Genomic DNA, 26,615 nt, shown 5'->3' on the forward strand with positions numbered 1-26,615 from the left:
TACTTTTCCTGTCATCTTCTTTTTTTTTTTTTTCCTGTCATCTTCTGAGGGAGACATCATTGTTATTAGTGGGAAAACTGCAATGCAGACGTGAGACATGGTGATTTATCTAAGGTAATGGAGCTGGTAAAGGGAGAGCAGGGGTCAAACTGAAGTGCTTGTCCAGTTGCTACTACTGGGCAATACCTGGAGTACTTGTTAAATGCAGGTTCCTGGGCCCCATGTGTTAAACCTACTGTGGCTGAGACCATTGGCTACCCATCCACAGCTGCCCCTTCTTTGCCTCCTTCCTTCCCAACAAGGCCCCAAACTGTCCAGCCCCCTGTGAGCCTTAGAGAAGGCTGGTCTCTCTCTAGCCCCATGGTGTCCACCTTGATTGATCTAAGGCACTCACTGTGGTCTCAATCTATCTGACCAGTGAATGGTTGGAGCACAACCATTTAACACACTTCTGGTCAATGTGACTAGAAGGGAGGATGGTTGAGGCCTTGTGGGAAAGGTGTCCCTGCTCTTAAGACAAGGAGACAGGGACTTTCTATTTTTTACTGTTGGACATTGTCAAGCTGGAGCCAGGTCTATGGGCCATTAAATTAACTGATCCAGGACTTGTTATAATACGAAACAGTCCTATCATATTCTCGGGTCAGAGATTTGGAGAGAGAGAGAGAGAGAGAGAGAGAGAGAGAGAGAGAGAGAGACTACTAGAGGGTCATTTTTGACTTTCACTGGAAAATGGAACAGCGTGTGAGAAGATTGCACAGAGACGGTGCAATAATCTTGCCAACATTTCTCCTTGCAGAGCAGGAGATGAACCCTTATAGCCTATAAGAAGCCATGACCAGGTACTGTGTAGGCTGGAGATTTCTACTTTTAATGATGTTCCTAGTTGGGTGACAGGTAAGCTTTGCTGTGATGCTTGTGTTTGAGCCAAACATTTTTTGTTTTAGCAATTTATGTTTAATTTATGTTCTATGTGAATTCCTTTTATTACCTTAACAGAACAAGGATATGTGGGATTTTCTTTTCTTTAACCAGGAAGCAAACATTTGTAGTCATAATCTACCTGATGTCCTCACATTTTAAGCTGGATCTGGGGATGGGTAGTTAAAGTGCCTGGTTAGGCTACCAATGAACAATTCCTTCAGGTTTCACCAAAAATGTCAGTGACCATGGGGCGCCTGGGTGGCTTGGTTGATTGGGAGTCCTTGATTTTGGCTCAGGTCACGATCTCGTCCTTAGTGGGTTTTAGCCCAGTGTCAGGCTCCATGCTGACAGCACGGAGCCTGCATGGAATTCTCTCTCTGCCCCTCCCCCATTCATACATGAGCTCTCTCTCAAAATAAATAAATACACATTAAAAAATGAGTGACCAGAAGTAGGTAAGTGTCCCTTTCCCTGAGAATTAAGGTTCACTATGAGATTATAATTTAAATTGTGGGTTATCAGTGTCTAGAAAATATACTGTCCCCGATTAAGTAAAAAAAGCCCTTGGGGGCACCTGGGTGGCTCAATTGGTTGGGTGTTTGACTTTGGCTCAGGTCATGATCTCATGGCTTGTGGGTTCAAGCCCCGCGTCGGGCTCTGTGCTGACAGCTCAGAGCCTGGAGCTTGCTTTGGATTCTCTGTCCCTCTCTCTCTATGCCCCTCCCCCGCTTATGCGCGCTCTCTCTCTCTCTCTCTCTCTCTCTCTAAGAATAAATAAAAACATTAAAAAAAAAAGTCCTTGGATTTGCTTAACCAAATTTTATATATGCTCATATGACCAAATATATTTGTTATATTAATATGCATAACAGTAAATAAATATATTTGGCTATCTGTTTTATAAATGGGTCCCTTTTAATCTTTGTTTGAAAAAAAATTTTTAAAAAGGGGTGCCTGGGTGGCTCAGTTGGTTAAGTGTCCGACTTCAGCTCAGGTCATGATCTCAATGTTTGTGAGTTTGGGCCCCTCATCAGATTTGCTGCTGATAGCTCAGAGCCTGGAGCCTGCTTTGGATTCTGTGTCTCCCTCTCTCTCTGCCTCTCCCCTGCTCATGCTCTCTCTCTTTCTCAAAAATAAACATTAGAAAAAATTAAAAAAGGTTACTCTTTGTTCAAAGGAAGACAGTAAACACAGATACAAAATTTCACAATCCTAAAAAAAATTCTATGCAGAGAAATATGGATTATTGACCTTCCATCCCCACTGCTTGGATTGCTTGTGTTAGCAAGCCAAGTTAGGTAGGAGTGAACCGGGGGACAAATTATGTCCTGTTTTGCCTCTTGCTTCTCTTGGGGTGCTGCTGATGTGAGTTCTCCTGCAAGCTCTGAAGCTCCAGGTCTCATAAATGAGTGGCGCTGATAGGAGATGGCGGCTGAGGTGGTGGAGACACTCTCTTGTGGACAGAGCGGCTTGGAGTGGGGAAGCCAGGGCAAGGGGCTCTTCCTCTACTTCCTGGAATATGCCATGCTCTGCAGCACTGAGGGTCTCTGCATGGTCTGTCCCCACCTGCAGGATGCCTGCCCTTCTCCACCCTCCCTTCACGCACCTCTGCTTATCGCCAGGGCCCAGACCAAGTGTCACTTGGTCTCAAGACATCCTTGACTGGTGTCCCTGGTCATCCTGTCATGTGCCCTCCTTGTCAGCACTTAGTTTGGCTTGTGATAGAGTCACCCGTGTGCTTGTCTGTTTAATGTCTGTTCTCCCAGACTGCCAGCTCCTGAGAGCAGGGGCCGTGTCTGCTCCTCCATGCCTTGCACTGCACTGAGGAGGTGTTTATTGAAAACAGGAGAAGTGAAGGCCTTGACAAGCCCGAGGCTCTTGGATACTTGCAGTATAAGCAGGGGAGGACTGCACAATGTGGGCTGGGACAGTCAGGCTCTGAATCAGTGTGTCCACTGATCAGTCTTGATCAGTGTGTCCATTTGAACTGTGCCTTCTAAATGTTCTCAAGTGCAAAACACAGATGAAAAAGTGTGAAAACCGATTAGTCTTGGAAAATGTTTTTTCAGTGAAAGAAAAATTTTCAGGTTAGTTAGTGGGTAATAACATTTACTTGGTGAAGAGATGAACACACACACACACATACACTTTACAGCAATCAAGACGTCAACTCTTCTAAAAGTTTTTTTTAAATTTATTTTTGAGAGAGAGAGAGAGCGTGAGTGACAGGGGAAGGGCAGAGAAAGGGAGAGAGAGAGAATCCCAAACTGAATCCCAAGCTGTAAGGTCACGACCTGAGCTGAAATCGACAGTTGGACGGTTAACCGACCAAGCTAGGTCGGTCATGATCTCAGACCTTAGAAGTAAACTCCTCTAAAACCATGCCAGAAACAATTACTGAAAATGACAGCCTCTGCTCTGGAATCATTTTCCATTTATATGAAAGATATATAAATGAAATAACTGCTCACTAAACCTATAAATATACATAGGAAGATTACTTTGTCATTTCTGACGCACTTCTAAATGTACAATTCAATAGAAGTTTTGGATTTCTTTCAGAACTCTAGCTTCATTTCTTATCTACAGCAGCTCCTTTAACAAAATTTCATTTATCAGACGTGCTACTTGTTTGATATTACAAAACTGTACTTTAAGCTTAAAAGTTCGTATTACTTACTATTACTATTTTTTAGGATTGTAGGATGATACTTATGTTTCAGATAAATGATTGGGAAAATAAAATTTAGCCAATTTAGCATTGGACATATAGTCCTGAGTGATCATTAGTAATTCACTGAAACTTCATTACGGTGTGTGATATTTTCAGGTTTTTCAAAACTGTAAGTGGAACAGGTTCTACTGCAGTGATATAGAATACTCTCACAGGTACGGATAAAATGAGGATAATGAGAGGATGAGGGCCTGAAGGAAGCATGCTATGTGGGAACAGCCTGCCGGTGGAGAAGCAGTGCAACAGGAGGCTGTTCCTCTGAGAGGTCCTTCAATCCAAGTCTCTTTTAGGTTTTTTTTGGCATTAGCTCATTAATTCACCCACATCTCAAGGACACAGGCATCAAGGATGGTGTCTGGCTCATTATCTCAGACTCTAGAGTGGGGGCTGGGATGGCAGTGGATGGTTTAATCAAGATTATATAGCATGTCACAGAGCCGGGATCCAAGCCTTCCTAGAAAGTCACAGCTCAAACCGCTGGTTGGTCCTTACTGCTTCTCTGGACAGTCTCCAAGTGTTCTTTGTGGATGGGCAGGGTGGAAAGAGCCAGAAACTGCAAAGTAACCCTCAGCAGTCAGATTTGCCTAATTCATCTGGCTATTAAATATCTCAGGATAACACGATATATCCTAAGGTTGGTGGGAAAAGCAGACTAAAAATCTTGGTACGTCTTATGGAAGAAAAAAAAAATGTATCCCTGAAGTCTTTCATTGCTGTGGAGATCAGAACATCAGAGGGTTTGTTATATCTTAAATTTAGGTGAGTGGTCAGAGCTTCAAATAAGCCTTCCCTGCTGAGCCATGATTGAAATAGTAATACTATGAGAAAAATGGAAAATTTTGAGCCAGCGTCCCCCTAAAATTAAATATATTTGCAAATGTAACCATCAGATCTACAATTCCATTTACAATCATATGTGTGCGTGCATGCATGCACACGCATACACACGCACACACACACATGGTGTAGAAGCCATTCGAGGATAAGCCATCTTACTGGCTCATCACAGTATTAAGATAGTTACTATTGCAAGTAAAACATTCATCGCTTAAAAATACTGTAGGGTGAATGTAAAGAAGGGCAAAGGTTACATGTCAGACCTTCATGCACAGAAGCAGATGAGCACAGCAGTGTGTCTCTGGCCTCCCTGCATCCTTGCTGACTTTCAGACATTCACCCTTCTTTCAGGCTACAGTAATATGGGGCAGTGAGAGGCACATAATGTGCCACAGTCCATCTGTTCTATTGCGAGTAGGGAAAATTCTAGTACATCAGTTAAGAGCTCAATATGCAAGCTTTCTGGGAGGCAGGTGAATGTTAATGGTGGTGAACCAGCACCTGTCATGCAAAGTCACTCCAGCCCCGACCTTTACTTCCAAGGATCTAGTGGCCAACTGATAAACAGGAATCAGCTGTCTCTGGTTTTCTTTTTTTGGAGTCTGACTTTCCCCCATCACAGCATCTCTCTTTCTTCTCTCTGTTTAACCAAGTCGGTGGACTTAATGGCCATCAGACCTGTGCCCTAACCCCGGCTTTGTTGGTTTATTTACTTCCCCTTGTCTTAGCTCCTTGCTATGAAAAATGACCCCCGCCTCACAGGGACATGCGCAGGGACTGAGGTATGCACAATGCTGAGCACAGTGCCTGGTACAAGCAGGCAGTTAATAATTGTTAGCCATTAGCACCGCTATTCTTTCTCTGTGGTCTCTCTTCAGCCACTGCAAATAGCACAGGAGGTACCAACTGTGCTTAGTCAACAGTAGAGTGCCAGCTTACTACTTCACCTTGACTCCCTTCCCCCTACAAAAGCGTGACGCCCGCGTACTCTGGCTCTGACCACTCTCTGGAGTCCTAGAACTGCTGCTGAAGAAATCGTGTGCATCTCCAGTCTGCCCCTGCTCTTGGGTGTGGTTCCCTGATGACAGCACCTTCATGAGAAGGCCACAGAATGCTCCGCTGTCTTCATTCCCCATGTCTGACCTTTGATCTCGGTCTGGCAGCTCAGTCCTGCATCTTTGCACCCCAGCCGGTCCAGTGGACTCAGATCTCATCTCTCCACACACAAGTACTCATAAGACACAGCCAGATATGACCTCTCACCCAAATCTGGAGTAGCACTGAGATGCCTTTGCAGTAACTGTAGGATCTGCCCCTGCAACCTGCTTCAGCCCTTCCCTGCTCCGTGGCCACGCTTTCACAAGTGTTGCTCACGTGGCAGAGAGTACATGCAGGCAGGGGTTCCTACCAGCCCACTGCTTTTTCCGTCCAGTGTCCTTGCTGGAAATATATATACTCTCCAGCTAACATATGCCACTTCTACCATATTTAAGCCCTTGAGCGAATGGCTCCTCTACCAGAAAGCACTTATCATGCCCCGCCAAAACTATCTGAGTATCAATTCTCCTGGAATTTTAACCGGAGGTGACATGATCTAATAGAAAAAGTCTGAGTTTGGAATCAGAAAGGCTTGTTTCTGAGTCGTGGCTCAATATACTAGCTGTACAACTAGGGGCAGATTACTTATTCTCTGAATGTTTGCTCCCTCATCTATAACATGGGATAATAATACCTACCTCACAGGATTATCATGATAATTACATTAAATGTACATAAAATATCCAGTAAAGTCCCTAGGGCACACAGAGAGGCTCAAAAACTATAAGTTTATTTTTCCACATCTTTCTCAACTGATTATTTTTCATTTCACTTTCTGGGAGAACTTTCTGGACATACTTCGATCTCCCAGGCTGGATGGGAGGCTCCAGAAGGGCAGGTCTTTGTGGGACTCATTGCTGCATTCCCCACAGCATCTAGCATAACCCCCTAGACAGAAAAGGTGACACACACATATTTATTTATTAAAAATTAAAAATTTAGTAAAAAAACTAAACATTAATTTTAAACATTTATTTTGGAAGAGAGAGAGAGGGAGGGAGAAAGAGAGAGAGAGATAGACGCAAAAGGAGAGAGAGAGGGAGACACAGAATCCCAAGCAGGTTCTGCACTGTCAACACAGAGCCTGATGTGGGGATTGATCCCACAAACTGCGAGATCATGGCCTGAGCCGAGATCAAGAGTCGGCCGCTTAACCAACTGAGCCACCCAGGCGCCCTGATACACACATATGCAATGAATGAATTACAGTATGATTATAATATTCTTGCCAACATGAGTCAATGGAATGATGGAGTATGGGAATTGGAAATAAATCACTAACTCAATTTCATTTTATTGCCTCTGGGTAGCAGCATGCAAACACTGGCTGCCTCTCAGCTCTGTGCTTCTGCTCCACCATGCTGCTTCCCTGATCAGTGAGATGTTGCTGGCAGGTATGTGATACCAAGAGCATTTCTTAGGAAAATGTTAGCACCCATATAACTTATGCCACTTGGGGAAACATCCATCGGAGATAAACAACTTGTAATCTGACAACACATCTGTAGTAAGTAGTTCAGTGCCTGGCATGACATAGTAGATTAGACAAGGAAGCAGAGCTGGCTGTTAGTAACCTTTCATCCTTCTGATCTAAAAAAAAAAGTCTACTTCACTGTATCTTTTTTGGTAAAAACGTGCAATCAGAAGGCATGGATGGTGGAGGTAAATGGGCAGGTGGAGGCAAGTCCAGCTACCTCCCTCTGGCTTATACCGTGATTCTGCCTGTCCTTCTGGCTGTCCACCTCCTGCAGGCATCTTTCCTCCTACAGTCCCACCCATCAAAAGGCCATTTCCTCACTGCCTGAGTTGACTACTAGCTAATCTCAACACCCAGCTAAAATGAACATGCTAATGGGAACTGTTCTCAGATAATGAGATATTAACTGTGTCCTTCTGAAGAAAGCCCACCTCTTTGGGTCTGCTCTGTTAATGACTGGGTAGGGTTTTCAGGCTGGGCCAGAAGGCTAATGTAATTGTGCAGCTGGGCTGACGTTTTACCCCCTTGCCCTCTAATGGTGAACCTGCTGGTGGGTGGAGAATGCTATAAAGGGCTGACTATACAGTAAGAGTACTTACTATTTTATTTACCTACAGATCATATATGTAACAGCCAGTGGTACATCCTTGACACGATACTTAAGGCCGCTGGGCTTTCAGGTCCTTAAACAAGAAGAGTATTCACCTAACTCTTCTTCTCTGTGGTTCCATGATTGTCACAATATACTGTGTTTTTCAGGTTTGTTTCTGCTGAAGCTTTGAGAATCTGAAACATGGCTAAGACTTCAGGTTATAACACAGTGGGTCGGTGCAGAAGTTGGACATTGGGGAAAAAAAGCAGATGAAGTGTTACTTTCGGCAGCTCACTTAACCCGAGCCTCAACTGCCTTCTCTGTGAAAGGGGTGGGGGATCATCACTAAGGCTTCTTGTATCTTTCTCATGATGAGTGAAAGTGACTGAAAACCATGTGAATTATAATCTGACACTTTTGGTAAACCTGTGGTTTTTAATAGGGATGCTCACCAAAATCATCTGTGTGATCTTAAAAAAAAATATGTTGAATGGTTAGCCAGAATTGGGAACCACTGTTATACGGCATTCAACAAACGTAAAGAACTATGGATCTGTCTAGAATCATTCATGGACACTTGAATGAAATGACCACATATTCTGTGAATACTGAAAGATAACAAAAGAAAGATTCCAATAATTCTGAAAGAGAGAACTGCTTGTTCCTTAGAACATCCCACATAAAAATGCGAAATTGCAGGAATAAAGCCTGAGAACACCCTATATAGGGATGCACAGAATGCTCTGATTCTAAATTACTGGTTCTTCCCTAAATCCAGTAAAGAAAATGACCTGCTACATGTCATCGTAAATGCCGGGGCTACATTTTAGATATTCTAAATCTTCAAGCCAATAATTTTAATCAATATTAGTCTGCGAGTTTTAAATGACTTTCTACTCAACCTTCCCACCCCCGTCAAGTAATTATCAGAGATATTGATTTCATTCCATACATTCAATCTTACAAGTTCAAAAAATATTAGCCTATTAACATGAAAAATGTAATTCAGTGGAATTAAGCAGCAGAGGGAATTTCATATAATACCTGGAAACTGGGCCTAAGGAAGATTTTTAATACATCAGTGACACTACCCTTCCCAGTCTCCAGGCTCTGGAGTGGGTGGGTAAGGAGGTTACAAAGGGGATACTATAGTAGACAATGGTGTGTCAGACCTAAGACCATGCTGCACCTGGATGAAACATCAGAAAACAAAATCCCAACACCTCATTTTACAGATTAAAAACAAAAATCAGATTTATAGGGCGCCTGGGTAGCTCAGTCAGTTAAGCATCCCACTCTTGATTTCAGCTCAGGTCACGATCTTATGGTTCCTGAGTTCAAGCCCTGCGTTGAGGCTCTGTGCTGAATGCTCTCTTTCTCTCTCTCTCTCTCTCCCCCTGCCCCCCACCCACCCAGAGCTTGCACTCTTTCGCTCTCTCTCAAAATAAATAAATAAACTTAAAAAAAATCAGATTCACAAATGTAGAGTGACTTAACCCAAATTACATACTAAGCATGTATCAGAATTCAGGTCCCTTTATCCCAGGTCTGGGACTTTTTCCAAACGATGTCACTCTAACAGGATGGCTGGCTGAATGGATGGATGTTAGGAAGACGAGTGATTTGGAAACACTGATTCTTTTCTGTACAGAATCACTGACTTTCCCACACTGCCTACCGTTAGACTGACTGCTAACAATACTGCAGAAACATAGGACAGGTTTTCAGACTCCATCTTTACTAGGCTAATCATTAATTTCTCAGCCGCCAATACCATATACAGAATGGAAAAATTATCGATGCTGGTAAATTCTATCAGTTTTCAATAAATGAGTCTCAACAGGTGTGTGTATGTGTGCGTGGCAGGGTGGGGGGGGGGAAGCCATGCATGCACACATCATTCAGTGATTGTACACTTTTGTGTCAAGACGTTGTGGAACGTATCAGAAAACTGGGATTGTAATAATGGTTCTGTCTGTAGTGTTAGGTCTGTTTTCTCAGCAGCAAAAGGTGGAGATTAGCCTCTCCTAGTTACTTGGAAGATTAAAGTGATAAAGGATGGGAGAGCATTTAGGAAAGTTTAAAGCATTAAACAAAGCAAAGCAAAGATCTCTGGTGGGGTACAGCCTGTATTCACACTATATATACACTCTTGTATGTTACACTTTGTGTGTGTTCCAAAGTATCATACATGTTCCCTGCAAAATAAGTAACAGTTGATGTATATGGCTAAGAAAAAAAGAGCAGAGAGAAAAGTCTTGAGATACCTGTGGAGGCAGGTGGGACAAACCAGACATTCTCATTTCACCTAGAGTTTTCCAGAGGTAACCACACAGATTTATAATCTTGGTCATCCAATAGTGAATTCTTCAATAGGACTCTATCATCTGTCTTCTAGAGTGTTTGCCAAAACAGGAGGCAAAGGTATGAAATGAATACTCCTGTATCGAATCCAAGACAACGAGGCCACATTGCTAGCTCTGAAGAGGAAGACCGGGTCCCAGAGACACAGCCTAAATGCAAGATGAACCAAGCTGAGGCTCATGGCGCCTTCTCTGTCAAGTGGCAGAGGTGCACGGACCACAGGTACCTGGCCAGACCACAGGAACTCTGCCCATGGAGGGTGGGTGTGCTCCAAACGGAGGGAATTGAAGCAATTGTTTGAAACAGAGTCAGCCAGCCCACCAGTAGCAGAAAGAATAAGCAGCAGGGGTGGGGGTGGGGAAGCAAAGATGCAGCAGCAAAGCAACAGGAAAGGAAAAGGTGAACTTTGGGAGCTGCCGTTCCATCTCGAAGGACCTGTCTATGGTGAGGAAAGACAGGTAAATGGCTGGCAATCTTTGCTGAGCTGCCCCATTTCTCCAGGTGTCATTAGAATAAAGCCCCATCTCAGATCTGTTCCAAGCCAACCCACACTTCTGAACCTCCTATTATCTGTTTTGTGCAAACAGAAATAGCCTAACGCAAGGGGATATTCTGGGTCCCCTCAGGGAGAGGAATCTTGACTGCTGTAAGGCTCCCCAGAAGCAGCCTGGTAGCTGCCTGCAAATCTTCAAGGGTTTCAAATTACAATAAACATCATGGTGAGGTCACAAGACCCTGACCTTCCACTCCAGCTGAGTTCCGAAGATGAAACACCCTCTCAGCATTTTGAACTTTGCCTTGTGAAGCAATGCCCCTAATTTGGCTATTGTTGATAGCGCTGCTACAAACACTGGGGTGCATGTGCCCCTTTGAATCAGCATTTTTGTGTCCTTTGGATAAACAGAGCGCCACTGCTGGGTTGTAGGGTAGTTCTACTTTTAGTTTCCTGAGGACCCTTCATGCTGTTTTTTCCAGTGTGGCCGCACCAGTTTACATTCCCACCAGCAGTACAAAAGGGTTCCCCTTTCTCCACACCCTCACCAACATCTATTGTTTCCTGAGTTGTTAATTTTAGCCATTCTGACAGGTGTGAAGTAGAGCCCAAACGTCCATCAACTGATGAATGGATAACAAAGATACATACACAAGGGAATATTACTTGGTGATCAAAATAATGAAGTCTTGCCATTTGCAACAATGTGGATCGAACTAGAGTGCTAAGCAAAATTAGTCAGCCAGAGAAAGACTGCTATGTTTTCACTCATGGAATTTGAGAAATTTAACAGAAGACCATGGGGGAAGGGAAGGGGAAAAAATAGTTTCAAACAGACAGGGAGGCAACCATAAGAGAGTCTTAAATACAGAGAACAAACTGAGGGTTGTTGGCGGGGAGGTGGGTGGGGGGATGGGCATTAAAGAGGGCATTTGTTGGGATGAGCACTGGGTGTTATATGGACATGATGAATCACTGGGTTCTACTCCTGAAACCATTATTACACCATATGTTAACTAACTTGAATTTAAATAATAATAATAATAATAAAGCAATGCTCAGTCAGTCTTTCTTCCAGAAATTTCCCCTTAAACTCAGATAAACAGTACAGGATGACAAGTTCAGAGTGTGTAACTAAGAAAACAGAGAAAAGTATTCTTCCATTCTCTTAAAATCATATTTGCTCATTTATTTTTTTAATGTTTATTTATTTTGAGAGAGAAAGAGAGCACGAGCAGGAGAGGGGCAGAGAGAGGCAAACACAGAATCTGAAGCAGGCTCCATGCTCTGAGCTGTCAGCATAGTGCCTGATGCGGGGTTCGAACTCACGAACCGTGAGACTGTGACTGGAGCTGAAGTTGGACGCTTAACCAACTGAGCCACCTAGGCGCCCCCCCATGTTTGCTCATTTATAAACAGATACTGAAAGCACACGACATGGAAAAGTGTTTTACCCTAAATCACCAAGAATAATTTAGCATGACAAAAGTCACCATTTCATGCCTTTGCTTTATTTTATGACTGATAATTTCACTTAAAAACAAACATTTAAGTGAATAAAGGCTTAGGTGTCTGCTAAGGACTATGATGCAGTACTCTGATAATTAGTACCTTATTACCAGGCTCAGGCTGCAATTTCTCCAACACGTGAAGGTAGATACACAGCAACTGTTTCTCATGTGATTAGATATTCACAGCCGCTTAACATTATAAAATGTTCCTGGTATGAGCTCTGCAAACAGGAAGCAACTAAATGGTGTCTAAAGTTAAAAAAAGAAAGGAATACTGAAATTTTATATTTACAACATTATGCTTTAACTAAAGAAGAAATCCTGCAGTTTGGTTTAAAATAGAAACAACACTGCAGAATTCCCAGGGGTGGCATTTAGCAGTAAGATTTGGTTTTCATTTCACCTGGCTTCATAATGAAAACATGAAGGATGGCTCCCGATTTCTCCCAGATCAACATATTAATCCATTTAAAGAAATGCCACAGGAGGCTGGGCCTACTTTTCCTTAGAAGGCAGATTTAGTTTGTTCTTGCTTAAAATTGAATATATCTCTCAGTTCTAACAATGCCTGAGCCTGAGCGCTATAACGTGAGCTGGATTTCAATCAAGACCGTGGGCAGAGACCGTGGTGAGAGCACCCGGGACTTCTGTGCAGTCCACAGCCCCTACTGCCAGCCAGGGTGGCTGAGGAAAAGAGAATACAGGACTTTGAAAAAGAGTGTCAGCACTAAACTCCAAGGCAACACCATCACAAAGTATACCCCACTCTGTTGACTTTGGGACAGACTCAGAGAGAAGGGGAAAAAAGAAAAAAGAAAAATGGTCCCCATTCCCCAACAGTTTTATATACATATGTGTATTGGGGCACGTGTGTGAATGTAAATGTGCCTATGTATATATATATGTATGCACATATATGCATGTTTTGTATGTATATATGTGCGTGCATGCAAAGATGTATTTATATAGAATACATATACATTCGCATTTATATAGAATAGGAGTAATTTATCAGTATTTCTAGCATAAGCAAATACGAGCAGATAAACCTTTGGCAGGTACTCTTGGCAATGAAGATAAACCCTGAACATAACGTCACAAGCCAGCTTTAATAATATTCTTTTCCAAAGCACCTGCCTCAGAGAGAGATAAATTTGTGCTATGGAGGGTTCTTTCCTCTGGTCTACAGCTCTTGAGGTTATGCCTGTGGAGCAGAAATCTAAATAATCACTGCCATTGCCTTTGCTGGGTTGGAAGAGGGTCAGCTCTGGAGGAAACAAAGATTTCTAGAGGCATCATGCCCATCTGTTTGAGTGGGAATTTTTTAAAGGTCCATAATTATAGGGGAATGTGGGTGGGGAGAAGGCCTTGGTATACTCATTGTGTAGGTGGGTTCAGAATATTGACACTCAGCTGGGCCACACTGGGAAATGGGCAAATGCCACCTCATGGAGAGTCACAGGAGAGTTTTCAACAGGGAGGGTCAGGACCAGATCTATGTCTGGGCAAGAACTGGGTTGGACAGGGCAAGGTTGACAGCAGGTGCTGTACTCACCCCGGGTGAAACGTCAAGGAGGAAGGCAGATCAGGGTGTAGTCTGGAGAGAAGTGTGGGCTGGAAACATATATTTAGGTGTCACTGCCAGTCAGGTCATTTCTGAAGAGGATGAAGATGAGTAGGGCAGACTCTGGTAATGCGGGGAGACAAGGAGATGGGTGAACAAAGGAGCCCACAAAGGGGACTAAATAATGGTAAAAGAGAAGCCAGGACAGTGGGGGTATTTCAAAAACCAGGAGAGAAATAGGTCAACACATGCTTAAAAGTTAAGAGATTATGTAAGATAAAAGGATGAAAATTATTTTTTGTTTTTATTATATTTTATCCATTGTATTTACAATAAAGAGGTTGGTGAGGGCAGCATTTGAACTAAAACACTTTCAATGGTTCTGCACTGCCTCCTAACCCACCGCAAAGTCTCTCTTAAAGCAAAGCTGTCCTCTCATCTCTACCTGGCAATCATACCTTAGGTCTTAGTGTTCCCGTCTTGACATTTTGTTCAAGAATTTTCCTTAAAATTCATACCTATCTTTATATCCACCTCAAATCACGCTCTGCTGTGAAGCTTTATGGGATCAGCTCAGTTCAAAAATTCTTGATGCTTCCTTTAACCTAGCAGCACTTATCTTAGTATTTGGAATTGGGCATATATTAAACTAGCCATGCTCATTCAGCATATACGCAAGGTCTTCAAATCTGCTTTTCCTGTTGCTCATCTATTCCCTACATCCTCATTTCCCCCATCTCTTTGGCTTTCTCCTTCTAAGCTATCATCTTTCCCTGGAATGTTTTCCTTCCTTCCTTCCTCCCATCCGTCCGTCCATCCATCCATCCATCCATCCATCTTGTTTATTTTGCCTACTGAAATCTATCTATCTATCTATCTATCTATCTATCTATCTATCTATCTAATCTTGGCCTGCCCAAATCTCCTTTCTTAGACTTTAGCCATGGCGAATCTTCTCAGTGAAAAAGGAGTTCTGCTGACCATCCATTCAGAAGTGATCTTTTGTTTCTCTGGAACCCTTTAACTTGGTGACTACTCTTTCTGCAACTTCCAGAACAGTAAATGGTACTTTAATTTCAGGTGTGTCCATGTGTGTGTGTAATTTCCCCTCCCTCCTAACTGGATGCTGAATTCCTGGAGAAGTAGCAAATAAGGAATTTCAGCACCTGACAGACCTGGGTCTCACTCTTTTGGGACTGGTTGGTTAGTAGACTCCCTGAGTCTCCATTTCCTCAACTGAAAATTGGAGGCCAAAGTGCTGGCTTCTCAGGGGTGTGATTCTCAACCAAGTCGAGGTCTGAGTGGCATCCTGCTCAGTGTTTGAATTCAGTGGCTATCACTGACTAGTAGATATATTCCTTCCCTTCCACTGCCTCCGAACTGACTGGGCCCTAAATTAACAGAGATGAAAATGCTCCCCAAACAAACGGAGCAAAGGATTTAGATCAGAAAAATGGAATTCTAGTAATAGTTGCATCCTGTGTTTATAATAGAGAAAGTCACAGTCTAACTTCTCTGGACTTCATTAGACAAATGAAGAATATAATACTACCTACTGGTCCTGTCCAACCTACTGAAAAAGTTGAGCCTCTGCATGGGGTAATATATATGATGTATGCAAAACTAGAAGAAATTGTTAAATTACTGAGTAACCAAAATGTTCCAAATTAAGGTTAATGGTGTACAAATTTAGGTCCTTTATTAAATAACAATATTTTGATCTAGTGAATGAAAAACGTGTTAAGAATAAGAATCAGATTAAGGGTTGGAGATTAAAATTTATCTCCTGTTTGCTCTTTGGTTGGCAGAGGACATGGGTAAAGAATGGAAAAAACTTAAGATATGAAAAAATCTATTAGCTACATAGTAGACTAGTAGGTTTTATCTTTAAAAGTTTTCCTTTATTTACCTTATTTAGACTTTTCTATTGCATGGTCTTCAAACTGTTGTATATAATCTATGTTCCCCCAACATATTACAACATTAAATCGATTATTAGATGAGTATAAAATAACCTTTGCGGTCAGCATTTGGAATAACTTATGAAATCAATTAAAGCAGTACAAATAGAAAATATTAAAATGTAGTACATCAATTATTTTTGGTTACTGAAGGGGAAAGTAAATAAGATATTAATCATGGAAGATACCAGTTACAAAAGGCTGTATGAATTATGTAAAAATTTTAGTGATTTATTTTCATTACAGTATATCTATATTCACAATGGCATTTAAAAAATAAAAATTTTAACAGCCACTACCACCATGTTTCTCTTTGGAAGGAACTGCCAGGGCTCTGTGCTTTCACGGTATTGAAATACTTGAGTTACAATCATGAATTCTTAATCAGTGTGGTGGGGCTGAGAAGGAAGGAGGGAGGACGGCCGGATGTACTAGAAATCTAGATCCTTCTTGTTTGCAGTAGCCTTCTCTGCTGAACTAGCACTGTGTGCACACTATCTGCAGTGAGGTGCTCCTGGGATAACTAGGAAGGTAGGGGACCCTGTGTAGAACATCTGAGCATATTCCTGAAAAGACAGTTTTACGACTTTCTGTTAGTCATTCCCAGGACTCAGGTCCCTGGAGAAGTACTCTAAAAGGAACAAATATCCCTCCTCCCCAGTCAAACCAAAACACAAATGAGGTAGTCTAACAGGGTGGCTCTTTGGAGCAATCAACGTAGGATTTCAGTTTTAACTGCACCCTGACTTAAGCACCCGCAGGGGTCACAACCTTACCAGCACATCAGAATCACCCACAGAGCTTTTAAAACTCCCAGGGTCCAGGGGAGCATGGGTGGCTCAGTTGGTTAAGCATCTGACTCTTGGTTTCAGCTCAGGTCATGGTCTTGAGGTTCATGAGTTCAAGCCTTCCATCGAGCTCTGCACTGATGTGTGTGTGGAGCCTACTTGGGATTCTCTTTCTTTCCCTCTCTATTTACCTCTCCCCTGCTCGTGTTCTCTCTCTCTCAAAATAAATAAACTTAAAAAATTAAAAAACAAAACAAAACAAAACCTCCCAGGTTCCAGATTGCACCCAGGATCCCAGGTATCAGCATGTTTTCAGAACCCTCCAGATGATTCTAATTAATAAGTATGTATTAGAGCAGAATGTTTTAACTTGGTCAAGTTTACACCTATTTCATTTCCCTAAAAAAACATTAAATCTTCAGCTTTAAAAAATTTCCAAGCAGAGAACACCACAGGCTTCTGCACTTCATCTATTCCTGCCACTTATGTGTCCTTTCGTTATTTCCATAAAGATGACACTAGTGACCAGCAATAGTGAGCCCGATGTGGCTCTGGGTCAGGGATGAGATGTCCATAGCTCAAAGACTGAACTCTGTGTGTGTGTGTGTGTGTGTGTGTGTGTGTGTGTGTGAGAGAGAGAGAGAGAGAGAGAGAGAGAGAGAGGTGGAGGGGAGGAGAGAGAGAAGGGAGGGGGAGAGGGAAAAGGAGAGAGGCAGGAGGCAGAGGAGATCTGTTTGCTCACATTTCACGGTAATGGAAAAGCTAATTTTTTTTTAGGGTTATAAGTATGTGCGAAACCATCTGGTGTTTCCTGCTGTTGCATGCTTTAGATTCTGCATGTTTATATGTCCATGGCATCAAAACAACATGAACCTAAAACAGTAATATTGAAAGGACATCATGTTTTCATGTAATTATACATATTATTGATGTTTTCTAGGCATACTCTTTTAGAATGGCAGTAGTAAAGAGTAGCTGAATATGTACACGACATACATATTCTCTTATTAAAAGTAAGGAGAAAATGAAAAAACATGGCCATCTGGATATCACCTTTTGTGAATGTTCAAAATTTTCACCCATTTTTATTTAAAAAATTTTTTTTAATGTTTATTTTTGAGAGAGAGAGAGAGACAAAGACAAAGTGTGAGTGGGGGAGGGGCAGAGAGAGCGGGGGAGACACAGAATCTGAAGCAGGTTCCAGGCTCTGAGCTGTCAGCACAGAGCCTAACGCGGGGCTTGAACTCACAAACTGTGAGATCATGACCTGAGCCGCAGCTGGCTGCTCAACCAACTGAGCCACCAAGGCGCCCCTAAATTAATTTTTTTAAGTTGGCTCCATGCCCAACATGGGGCTTGAACCCAGGACCCTGAGGTCAAGAATCACATGCTCTAACCACCGAACTGACCAGGGGTCCCCTGACATCACAATTTTAACATGGCCCAATATATTAATTTTTTATGGTTCATACTTTTTGTGTCCTATTTAAGAAATCTTTGTCTACTCCCAGGTAGTAAGGTTGTTTTCTTTGGTCTTCCTCTAAAAGTACACATATATATTTATTTATTTTTCCCATTTAAATCTACAATCCACTTTTTGCATGAAATGAGGAAGAGGTCAAGATTCTTTTATCTCCAAATAGTTATCCAAATAGCTGAACACCATTTATTGAAAAGGCTATCCCTTTCCCACTGCAATGCAGTGTCATCTCTGCCATAGATCAGATGACAGTATAGAAGTGGGCCAATTTCTGGACTCTAGTCTGTTCCATTGATCTGTTAGCCTTGCCCTGCACCAGTAACACTGTCTTAGTTACCAAAGCATTAGAAACCTTTCTATGCAATAGTACAAGTATTCTTGCTTTCTCCATTTTCTGTAAGAATTCTTTGGCTATCCTTGGTCCTTTGAATACCCATGTGAATTTTTAAATGAGCTTCTCAGTTTCTGCAAAAATAAAATTGCTAGTAATTTGACTGGGATTGTATTATGTCTATACATCAACTTGAACAACACTGACAACTTTCTAATGGGTATTCCAATCTCTAAACATGAAATATCCCTCCATGTACAAATACACGAAAAGGGGCTCATCTTTGTGAGTTATTAGAAAAATTAAAATTAAAACCACCATATCCCCTAGAGTGGTTAAAATGAAAAAGGACGGAAAATACCAAGTATTCGAAAGGATGTGGAACAACTAGAATATAAATTGCATGCATCCATGGGGATGCGATTTGGTGCATCTATTTTGGAAAACCGCTTGGCTGAATCTTCTAGAGCTGAATACATGCAAAGTCTATGACCAAGCAGTTCCAGTCCTAGAATGACCATCCACTAAAAGATAAGTACATATATATATATATATATATATATATATATATATATATATATATTGGCACTATTCAGCCCTAAACTCGAAACTACCCAAATACCCATCAGTAGTAAAAAAGGATAGATAAGTTTTGTGGTGTATTAACACAATGAAAAAATATACAGCCCTGAGGACAAACCATCCACACCAGCACAGAATACTATGGACGAATCTCAAATAATATCGAGCAAGAGTAGCCAGATTCCATTTGTGGAAAGTATAAAAACAGGAAAACCAATCTATGTGATAAATCAGGACAGTGGTTATCCTTGGTGGGGTCCTGGGACAAGGAACTACAAGGGGCTTGTGGAGTGCTGATAACGTTCACTTGATTGATTTGGGTCGTGAGTACATGATGTCTTCATTGTACAAAAATACGTTGAGCTGTGCTGTTACAATATTGCACTGTTTACATATTTTAACAAAATGTGTTTTTAAAGAAATTCATTTTTGAGTTTTTTATTTAAAAGCCAATTCACTTTCTATTTTTATTTTCCAGAGAGAGATTGTGAGTGGGGGAGATGGGGGGAGGGAGAGAGAGAGAATCTCAAGCAGGCTCCATGCTGAGTGCAAAGCCTGACACGGGGCTTGATCCCATGATCCTGGGATCACGACCTGTGCCAAAATCAAGTCAGACTGAGCCACCTAGGTGCCCCCCCCCCAAAAACCCAATTCACTTTTAAACAATTTTCTTTCCCCATTTGCTCCACCCCCTTCCCAGGGCATTTTTATATGACTAGTAATCTAAAGGGAATTCTCCCACCCCACCCCCCCTTTTTTTTGGTGTGTGTGTGGGTAATTCTTAAAAACAAAACAAACAAGAAACTAGAACAAAAAAGGGGAAACTATGCTCTGCAGAAGCTTCCCCAGCTGGAACTTAGTTTAAGAGTTTGAATGTAGTGCTTTTGAGTATCCTATCATCCAGTCAAGCATGCTGAACTCGTTGTAAGCATCTAATTAGAAGTATTTTCTTTACTTTCTTTTAGATGAGAAAATGGAGAAATAAAAGGATAGAAGACACTGCTAGTTTCAGTGAATTTGTCTTACTTCCTCATTCAAATCATCACTTATTATTCCTGCCCGTGAGTGATTTAGTAGTAGTTTTAGTGTGGACACAAGTGTATGTCTGTGTTTATTTTTCAGTGAGCAGACTCTTTAATGATCCCTTTAGCCATCTTTTTGTAGCTCTGCTATGCTAACATCCAATTGTCCTGATTTGTTTTTCTCCAGTTTTGTGTTGATACTACATGAATCAGTGACTATAATTACAGAATCCTAGGAAATTCATTTTTAGATATGACACAACATAATTTTCCCAAAATTTGCAACAAATGCTAGCTTATTTCCTTTTAGTCTATTTCTAGAAAACAGGTTACAGAGATTGAGACTTACTTGTCCATAATCTGCTAAAAGGAAGTGTCGAATGAAACTGAGAATCATGGACAAAGCTGAGACTTACAAAATCAGTAAAGTGAAAGGCTAGGAGGGCAATCTTAGTTTTTTAAAAACATCATAAAATAAGTACAATTCAAGTTTTACTAAAAGCAACAAAAATGCATATAGTGGGGAAAAACAACTCATTCACTAGAATAACAAGTGCTATGAAAGAGCCATTTGAGAATATTTTGTTCTGTGTTGGTATTTACTCCAGAGTTGGTAGTACGTAGAAAAAAAAAAATAGAATTTTTAAGGGATACACTACAATAACCACCACTGTACAGACAGGGATTTCTGGTAGTGTTGAAAGCTGCCTGTGGAAAACCTTTTTTTAACCACGTTAAATATTAAAAGGTTTCGCTTAAAAAGCTCAGAAGCTACCCAACATCATCATGTAAACAGTGGTGACCTGAGGAAGTGAGAGTTGTTTTAAAAAGCCACACCATGTGATCTTCTGGCCCAGTTTTTATGCTGAATATACTGTGTAGAGGTGCTTCATTTTTTTTTCAAGGTGTTCTTGCTGCCTTCGTTGATTTTGGGGGGTGAGATAAGTGGAGTAGAGAGTGATGTTTTACCTAAGCCATGTCCCACTTGTCCCTGTTAGTTTCAGCCTGTCAGAGAGTAGAGGGGAGTAAAACAAGTCCTTTGACCTCATAAGTAATCCATATCGGGATGAACAACCCATCACCACCACTGGATGAGACTTCAGCACAGGTGAAACAAAACACTGATCTGAGCTTCATATGCTTATTTTTGGACTTAGGAGAAAAGAAATAAGTGGCTTAGAATGAAGAGGAATAAAATACTAGTTTTTAAAAGCCTCCTTGGCTGAATGAATTATTGAAAGCTGGGACCATCTGTACTTGAGTAAATACAAATTGAATTTATTTTGACAGTTTGAGAATTTTCCTTGGATTTAATTTGTTATATTCAATGGAGGCAAAAAACAAACAAACAAACAAAAACAACAACAACAAAAACACCATCTCTAACCACCACCCTCCCCCCGCCCAAACATCCAAACCAAAGCAAACTGAGCACAAAAACCCTATAGTTGTCAACAGTTGGCTTTACAGGGAGAAAGGGAAGGGCCATCCATTTACAGAGTGTGTCATACATGCAGGTTCCTCTCCATTCTTCCCTGCGCATGACTCATCACAGTGAAGTGTGAGGTATAAGTGGAATCCACAGTTGAAAGCAGCCCAGTATGTAAGTACAAAACTGATTAAACCACAAAAATCATTTTACTGTGGCATCCTGTCTCCAAAAGCTGTATCATTAGAATTTGACTAGATACATGATCACTGGCATTTAAACCTTTGTGGTAATTAAAAACAAAAACAAAAACAAAAAAAAGGTTGTGGCAAAGCCACAGAAGCCAGTTTTTGAGGAGTGCAATTTCAGAAATCGTAGATCAAAACAAATTGTCCAAAGAATCCATAAATACATCCAGGTATGCCTTGATTTATTCAAAAGACATATCCCAATGACTCCACTTTCAAAAATATAAATCAAAGTGTGTTTTAAATAAACTAGATGCAATTAAACTTGATTTTAACTACCACATAGTGACTCTCTTCTGAATAAAGGCAAATAAGCCTTTGGTGTATGTGCAAATTACTTTTTTGCTACATTAGTTCTCCCAAGGCATGCCTACTTTTGTCACAACCTTTCAGTAGTCCCCCATTGTCTGAAAGATCAATTATAACTTTGCTCCCACTACCCAGCCCAACCCATGGCTGGACTTCAAGTTTTTTATTCAGTTGGTATAGACTCCTCTTCCTATTAGGTCACTCATCTTTAATAAGCAAGATCTTAAATCTGTCTCTGTTACTGTAAAAGTAATATATGCACACAAGGACATATAACAAAAAGGCTGCTGCCTTATGTCTTGTTGCTCTGGTCCCCCTCCCCAAAGATAATCACTGCTAACAGCTTCATATGTCAGAAAAAGTCTCGTTTCATGCCTACGCAAACCAGATACACAACCATTGACTCAAAGTTCACTTTTGCTCTGAGCTCCTTCACAAGTTCTCCCACATTCTGCTCCATGCTATCTCTTCCCCTATTAATTCCTATAACTTTAATAAGTACGCTGTCACATACTGACCCGTTTCTATTTTTCAACTAGCTTTATCTCCTTTTGCCTTTTTAACAATATATCCTTATAGATCTATAATGGCCTTTAGCATGGTGCTGGGCACACAATGTAAATTATAAAAACACCTGTCCGATGAATGATTTAAACATTCTGAATTGTCAGTACAACTCACTTTCCTTTTTCTGCTGTCATGGAAGAGGCTTTTCACACACAAACAATGCCGAGTCAGGTATTTCTTAATGGCCTACTACTCTTTGCTGAAAGGAAGTGACTGTTTATGTGTGTTATTAGTAGCTGGGCTCTGATCCAGAAATCTGTTTCTGGAGAAATACAGTATATTTTATTTTTAGCTATGAATGGGGTATACATTTTGTTTGCTTCTTTAAAATAGTAGGCCGCTCTGATAAAATATAGTTATGGGTAGAAAACAATATACAATTGTTTCTTTTAACATATTATTGGGAAGAAACAAAGAAAAAAACCCACTTTGTGTCAGAAAACAAGGAGGTGCTCAAAGACGAACTGGGCCATATTAAAGGGGCACAGGAACTGGTTAGAAAAAGCTCCCACTGGCAAATGTGGGACAATGCAAGCATCAAAGAAACAATGATGGTAATGGATTACACTCTGAACCAACAATAAATCTCTAGTGATAAAAAAAATTGGGTGAGAAGGCTAAGAGAGGAAAAGAGCTCTTTTGGATAGAATGTCAGCTATTTGGAAAATCACCTTTTGCAACCACTCATGTAATAATTAATTCAGGCAAGGGTCACTGCCAATGAATGCTAAAACATGGATGAAAAGTTGCTGAAGAACAGGATTTTCACTAGGCCTCAAATATCACTTACTAATTTTAGGGAGAAAAGGAGGTATCGAGCAAATAATCAAACTAAGTATCCCCAATACTGGGGTACCTCCTGATGTGACAAGATGAGAAGGTACATTACTCATGTAGTATTCTTGCCAGAAATGTTTTACCTGAATCTAAGGGTAATGGGCTAAGTCCAAATGGCAGGACATTACCCATGACAAGGCCTGGACTCTTCAAAACTGAAATCTCACAAAAGACACAAAAAAGGGCGAGGAGAGGGGTGGTCCAGATTTAAGGAGACAGAAGAAACATGGCGGCCAGTGACTGGACCCTTTATTGGATCCTGGTGGGAGGCGGGAGACGGAGGAGTATGATGGGGGAGTGTGGAGAAATGTGTGTTGGATTGTATTTTATGCTAACGGATAATACTATTGCATCATTGACAACTGTCCTGGATGTGATGTTGGTATCGTGGCCATGTAGGAGAATGCGCTTGTTCTTAGAGGAGACACCTGCTGAAACATTTAGGAGTAAAGTGTCATGTGTGCAACTTACTTTCAAATGGTTCCGGAAAACATACAGAGGATGACCATGATGGTGACAGAGAAAGAGGGAAGAGAGCAAGAAGATGGGCAAATAAGTAAGAGCAAGCAAACGTGGCAAAGGCTAACAACCGGTCAATAAGGGCAAAGGGTATATGGGTTATTACTGTATTATTGAAAAAAATTTTTTTCTTGTATTTTTGAAAAATTTCAAAATAAATTGCTAGGAAAAAAACCCAGACTGATATATTTTTGGCTCTTTCTTGCTTGAACAACAAATCTCATCACTTAGATGGCAGCAGTTAGATCTGACCAATTAGGGAATCAAAACAGAAATAAAACTGGTCAGTTTTTATTTTATTTTTAAAAAATATTTATTTATTTTGAGAGAGAGAGAGAGAACACGCAAGCGGGGGAGGGAAGTGAGAGGGAGAGAGAGAGAGAATACCAACCAGGCTCTGCACTGTTAGTAATGAGCCTGATATGGGGCTTGATCTCATGTATGGTGAGATCATGACCTGAGCTGAAATCAAGAGTTGGATGCTTCACTGACTGAGCCACCCAGGTGCCCCTAAACAGGACAGTTTTCATTGAGAACACAAGGAGTCAAATGACACCACAAAAGGCATGAGCAAAACTTGTCAGGGCACACAAGAGCATCTTTAAGCAGGCATCTGGGTGGCTTAGTCGGCTAAGTGTCTAGCTTATGAGATCAAGCCTTGCATCAGGCTCGTTGACAGGGAGGAGCCTGCTTGGGATTCTGTCTCCCTCTGTCTGCCCCTTCCCCATTCACACTTTTTCTCACTCTCTCAAAAATAAATAAACTTAAAAAAAACAGAGAATTATAGTGGCACTGTTAATGGCATGGCCAACAGTAAGATAACCACTGGTGAAGGTGCCATGGGTATCAAGTGTGTGAATGCACAAATATGGACTCTGCAAATAATGAGAATCAACTGTATATGAAACATATTCCTATTTTCATTCCTGTATACCACACACATTCTTCCTGTAAGTTAAACCTTTTTTCAACCTTGAAACTGTTTCCTGTCTAGGGTTGTGATGTTGATTTATTTTGCCTTTTCCCAACTGTTTCTCTCAGTATTCTGTAAGCCCCATAGGAAAAAACCCACTTCTACTTTATCCTGTCAGCTTGCACTCTTCATTTGTTATGTGTCTTCTACTAGGTTTGCAGGAAGAAGAGATGACCTGTGTGATGCTTCTGGATGGTATTATCATTTAAATAGGTAGACTGAGTGCTGGAGGAGGTAATCAAGAGGACGTGACTGCCAGTTTACCTGTGAGCTGGACCCTGGCAAGTAGAGGTTCCTCAATGCTGTCCCTGTCCTTGGAATGTGTGTTCTGCCCACCATTCCCACAGCAGGCGTTGATTTCAAGGACACAACCTTGAAAGAACAAAGTGTTGTTAAGACCATCTAGATGGTATGTGACTGAACCCAGTTCAGGTCTCTATACAGACTTAAGATTTTGGTGGGCAGGTGCAAAGATCTACTTCTCTTGTGGCCACTCCAGATAAGCCTTGTAAGTAAGTTCCCTTGCTTGTTAAACCTGCCAACTACCAATCTGGGATGATCTGCCTCTTTTTTTGGTCTCTCCCTGCCCTCCATGTTATGGTGGCCAGTTTACTTCCAACACTGAGTACAGTAGACCACCTTCCATAATGTGGGTGGGCCTTACCCAATCAGTTGAAGGACTGAGAAGAATAAAAAAGCTGACCCTCTCCTAAGAAAAAGAATTCTTCCTGCCTGATGGTCTTAAAAGGAGTATCAGCTTTTATCCTGCCTTTGGACTCAAACTGACATAAAGGATCTTCCTATGTCTTAAGCCTACTGATCTTTGGACCAGAACTAAATGGTCAGCTCTTCTGGGTCTCCAGCAGACTCACCCTGGAGATCTTGAGACTTGCCAGCCTCCATAATTGTGAGCCAATTCCTCATAACAAATCTCTCTCCCTTTCTCCCTCTCCCTCTCTACACACATATCTACCCTCTTGGTTCTGTTTCTGTGGGGATCCCTGATTAATACATTGGGCAAGGAAAGCTCAAGTTGAGTCTAAAATTCCACCCATGAGTAACTGGAAGAAGAGCAGTGTGATTAACAGGCATTTGGATACAATAAGGCAGACATGTTGGGAAAGAAATGATGAGTCTGGCTTTGGTCATGCCAAATGGGACCGTGAGACAATCAACTGGGTAAATCCTACAAGCAGGAAAAATGCATGAACAGATGGGGTAAAGTGAAGCATGTGAACATCACATTCTGTATGTTTAGAATGGTCTCACCCAAATGGCTCAAACACATCTTTGGTAACCCTTTGCAATATGTAAGTCTAGAGTAGTAGGGGCAGTCTGTCTTTCTGCAGAAATGATTTCATTCTTGGTTTCAATACTATTTTATAACAGTCCACTATAAAATGGACTATACATGGAAGAGCATAAAATACTTATTAGACTAGAGCAGAAACAATAAATTAACTTCATTCTTAACTGGTGTGAAAGTGACAGTAATCACAAATAAAAAAACTAAGAAGAACCTAGAAGTCAAAGACTGAACTGGAGTCCATGGATTAGGTTCAGGAGCAGATGAACCCTTGGCATTGTATATATACATACATCCATTTTTCTAGGGGAGCATTCACAACGGTTTCTAGTCAGATTCACAACGGTTCTGTGACCCAAGAAGCAATTAGATGTGAAACAGCTTTTCTTACTTTATTCCTTTAAATATGGCTATACAAATGACAAGATTTTATTTAATCTCACAGCATAGGAAGGGCACAGTAGAATAGTAAAAACAAACACACACCCTCTCTCCCAAATCGGGCATGTAGAAAATCTCCTTAAACTGGGTGTACTTTTTTTTTTTTAATGTTTATTTATCTTTGAGAGGGAGAGAGAGAGAGGGAGGGAGTGGGAGTGAGTGGGGGAGATGCAGAAAGAGGGAGACACAGAACCTGAAGCAGACTCCAGGCTGAGCTGTCAGCACAGA

At 41.3% G+C, this 26,615-nt stretch overlaps 1 protein-coding gene across 2 annotated transcripts in view; it reads right to left on the bottom strand.

The window, feature by feature from the left end:
* The window catches only part of LYRM4 (LYR motif containing 4), a 173,281-nt gene that overhangs the window by 39,351 nt on the left and 107,315 nt on the right, over window positions 1-26,615 (bottom strand). Inside the window, exon 3 of one of the 2 annotated variants that reach the window (XM_047102494.1) lies at window positions 24,905-25,012. The exons of the other annotated variant lie outside the window; for it this stretch is intronic. Within the exon in view, the coding sequence (XP_046958450.1) occupies window positions 24,905-25,012 (108 nt within the window). The remainder of the gene's footprint in view (window positions 1-24,904; window positions 25,013-26,615) is intronic. 2 annotated transcript variants of the gene reach the window in all.

This window comes from Lynx rufus, unplaced genomic scaffold (assembly GCF_022079265.1).
Source record: "Lynx rufus isolate CCGP_SWC_20201006 ecotype Redwood Valley unplaced genomic scaffold, mLynRuf1.p SCAF_6, whole genome shotgun sequence".
NCBI lineage: Eukaryota > Metazoa > Chordata > Mammalia > Carnivora > Felidae > Lynx > Lynx rufus.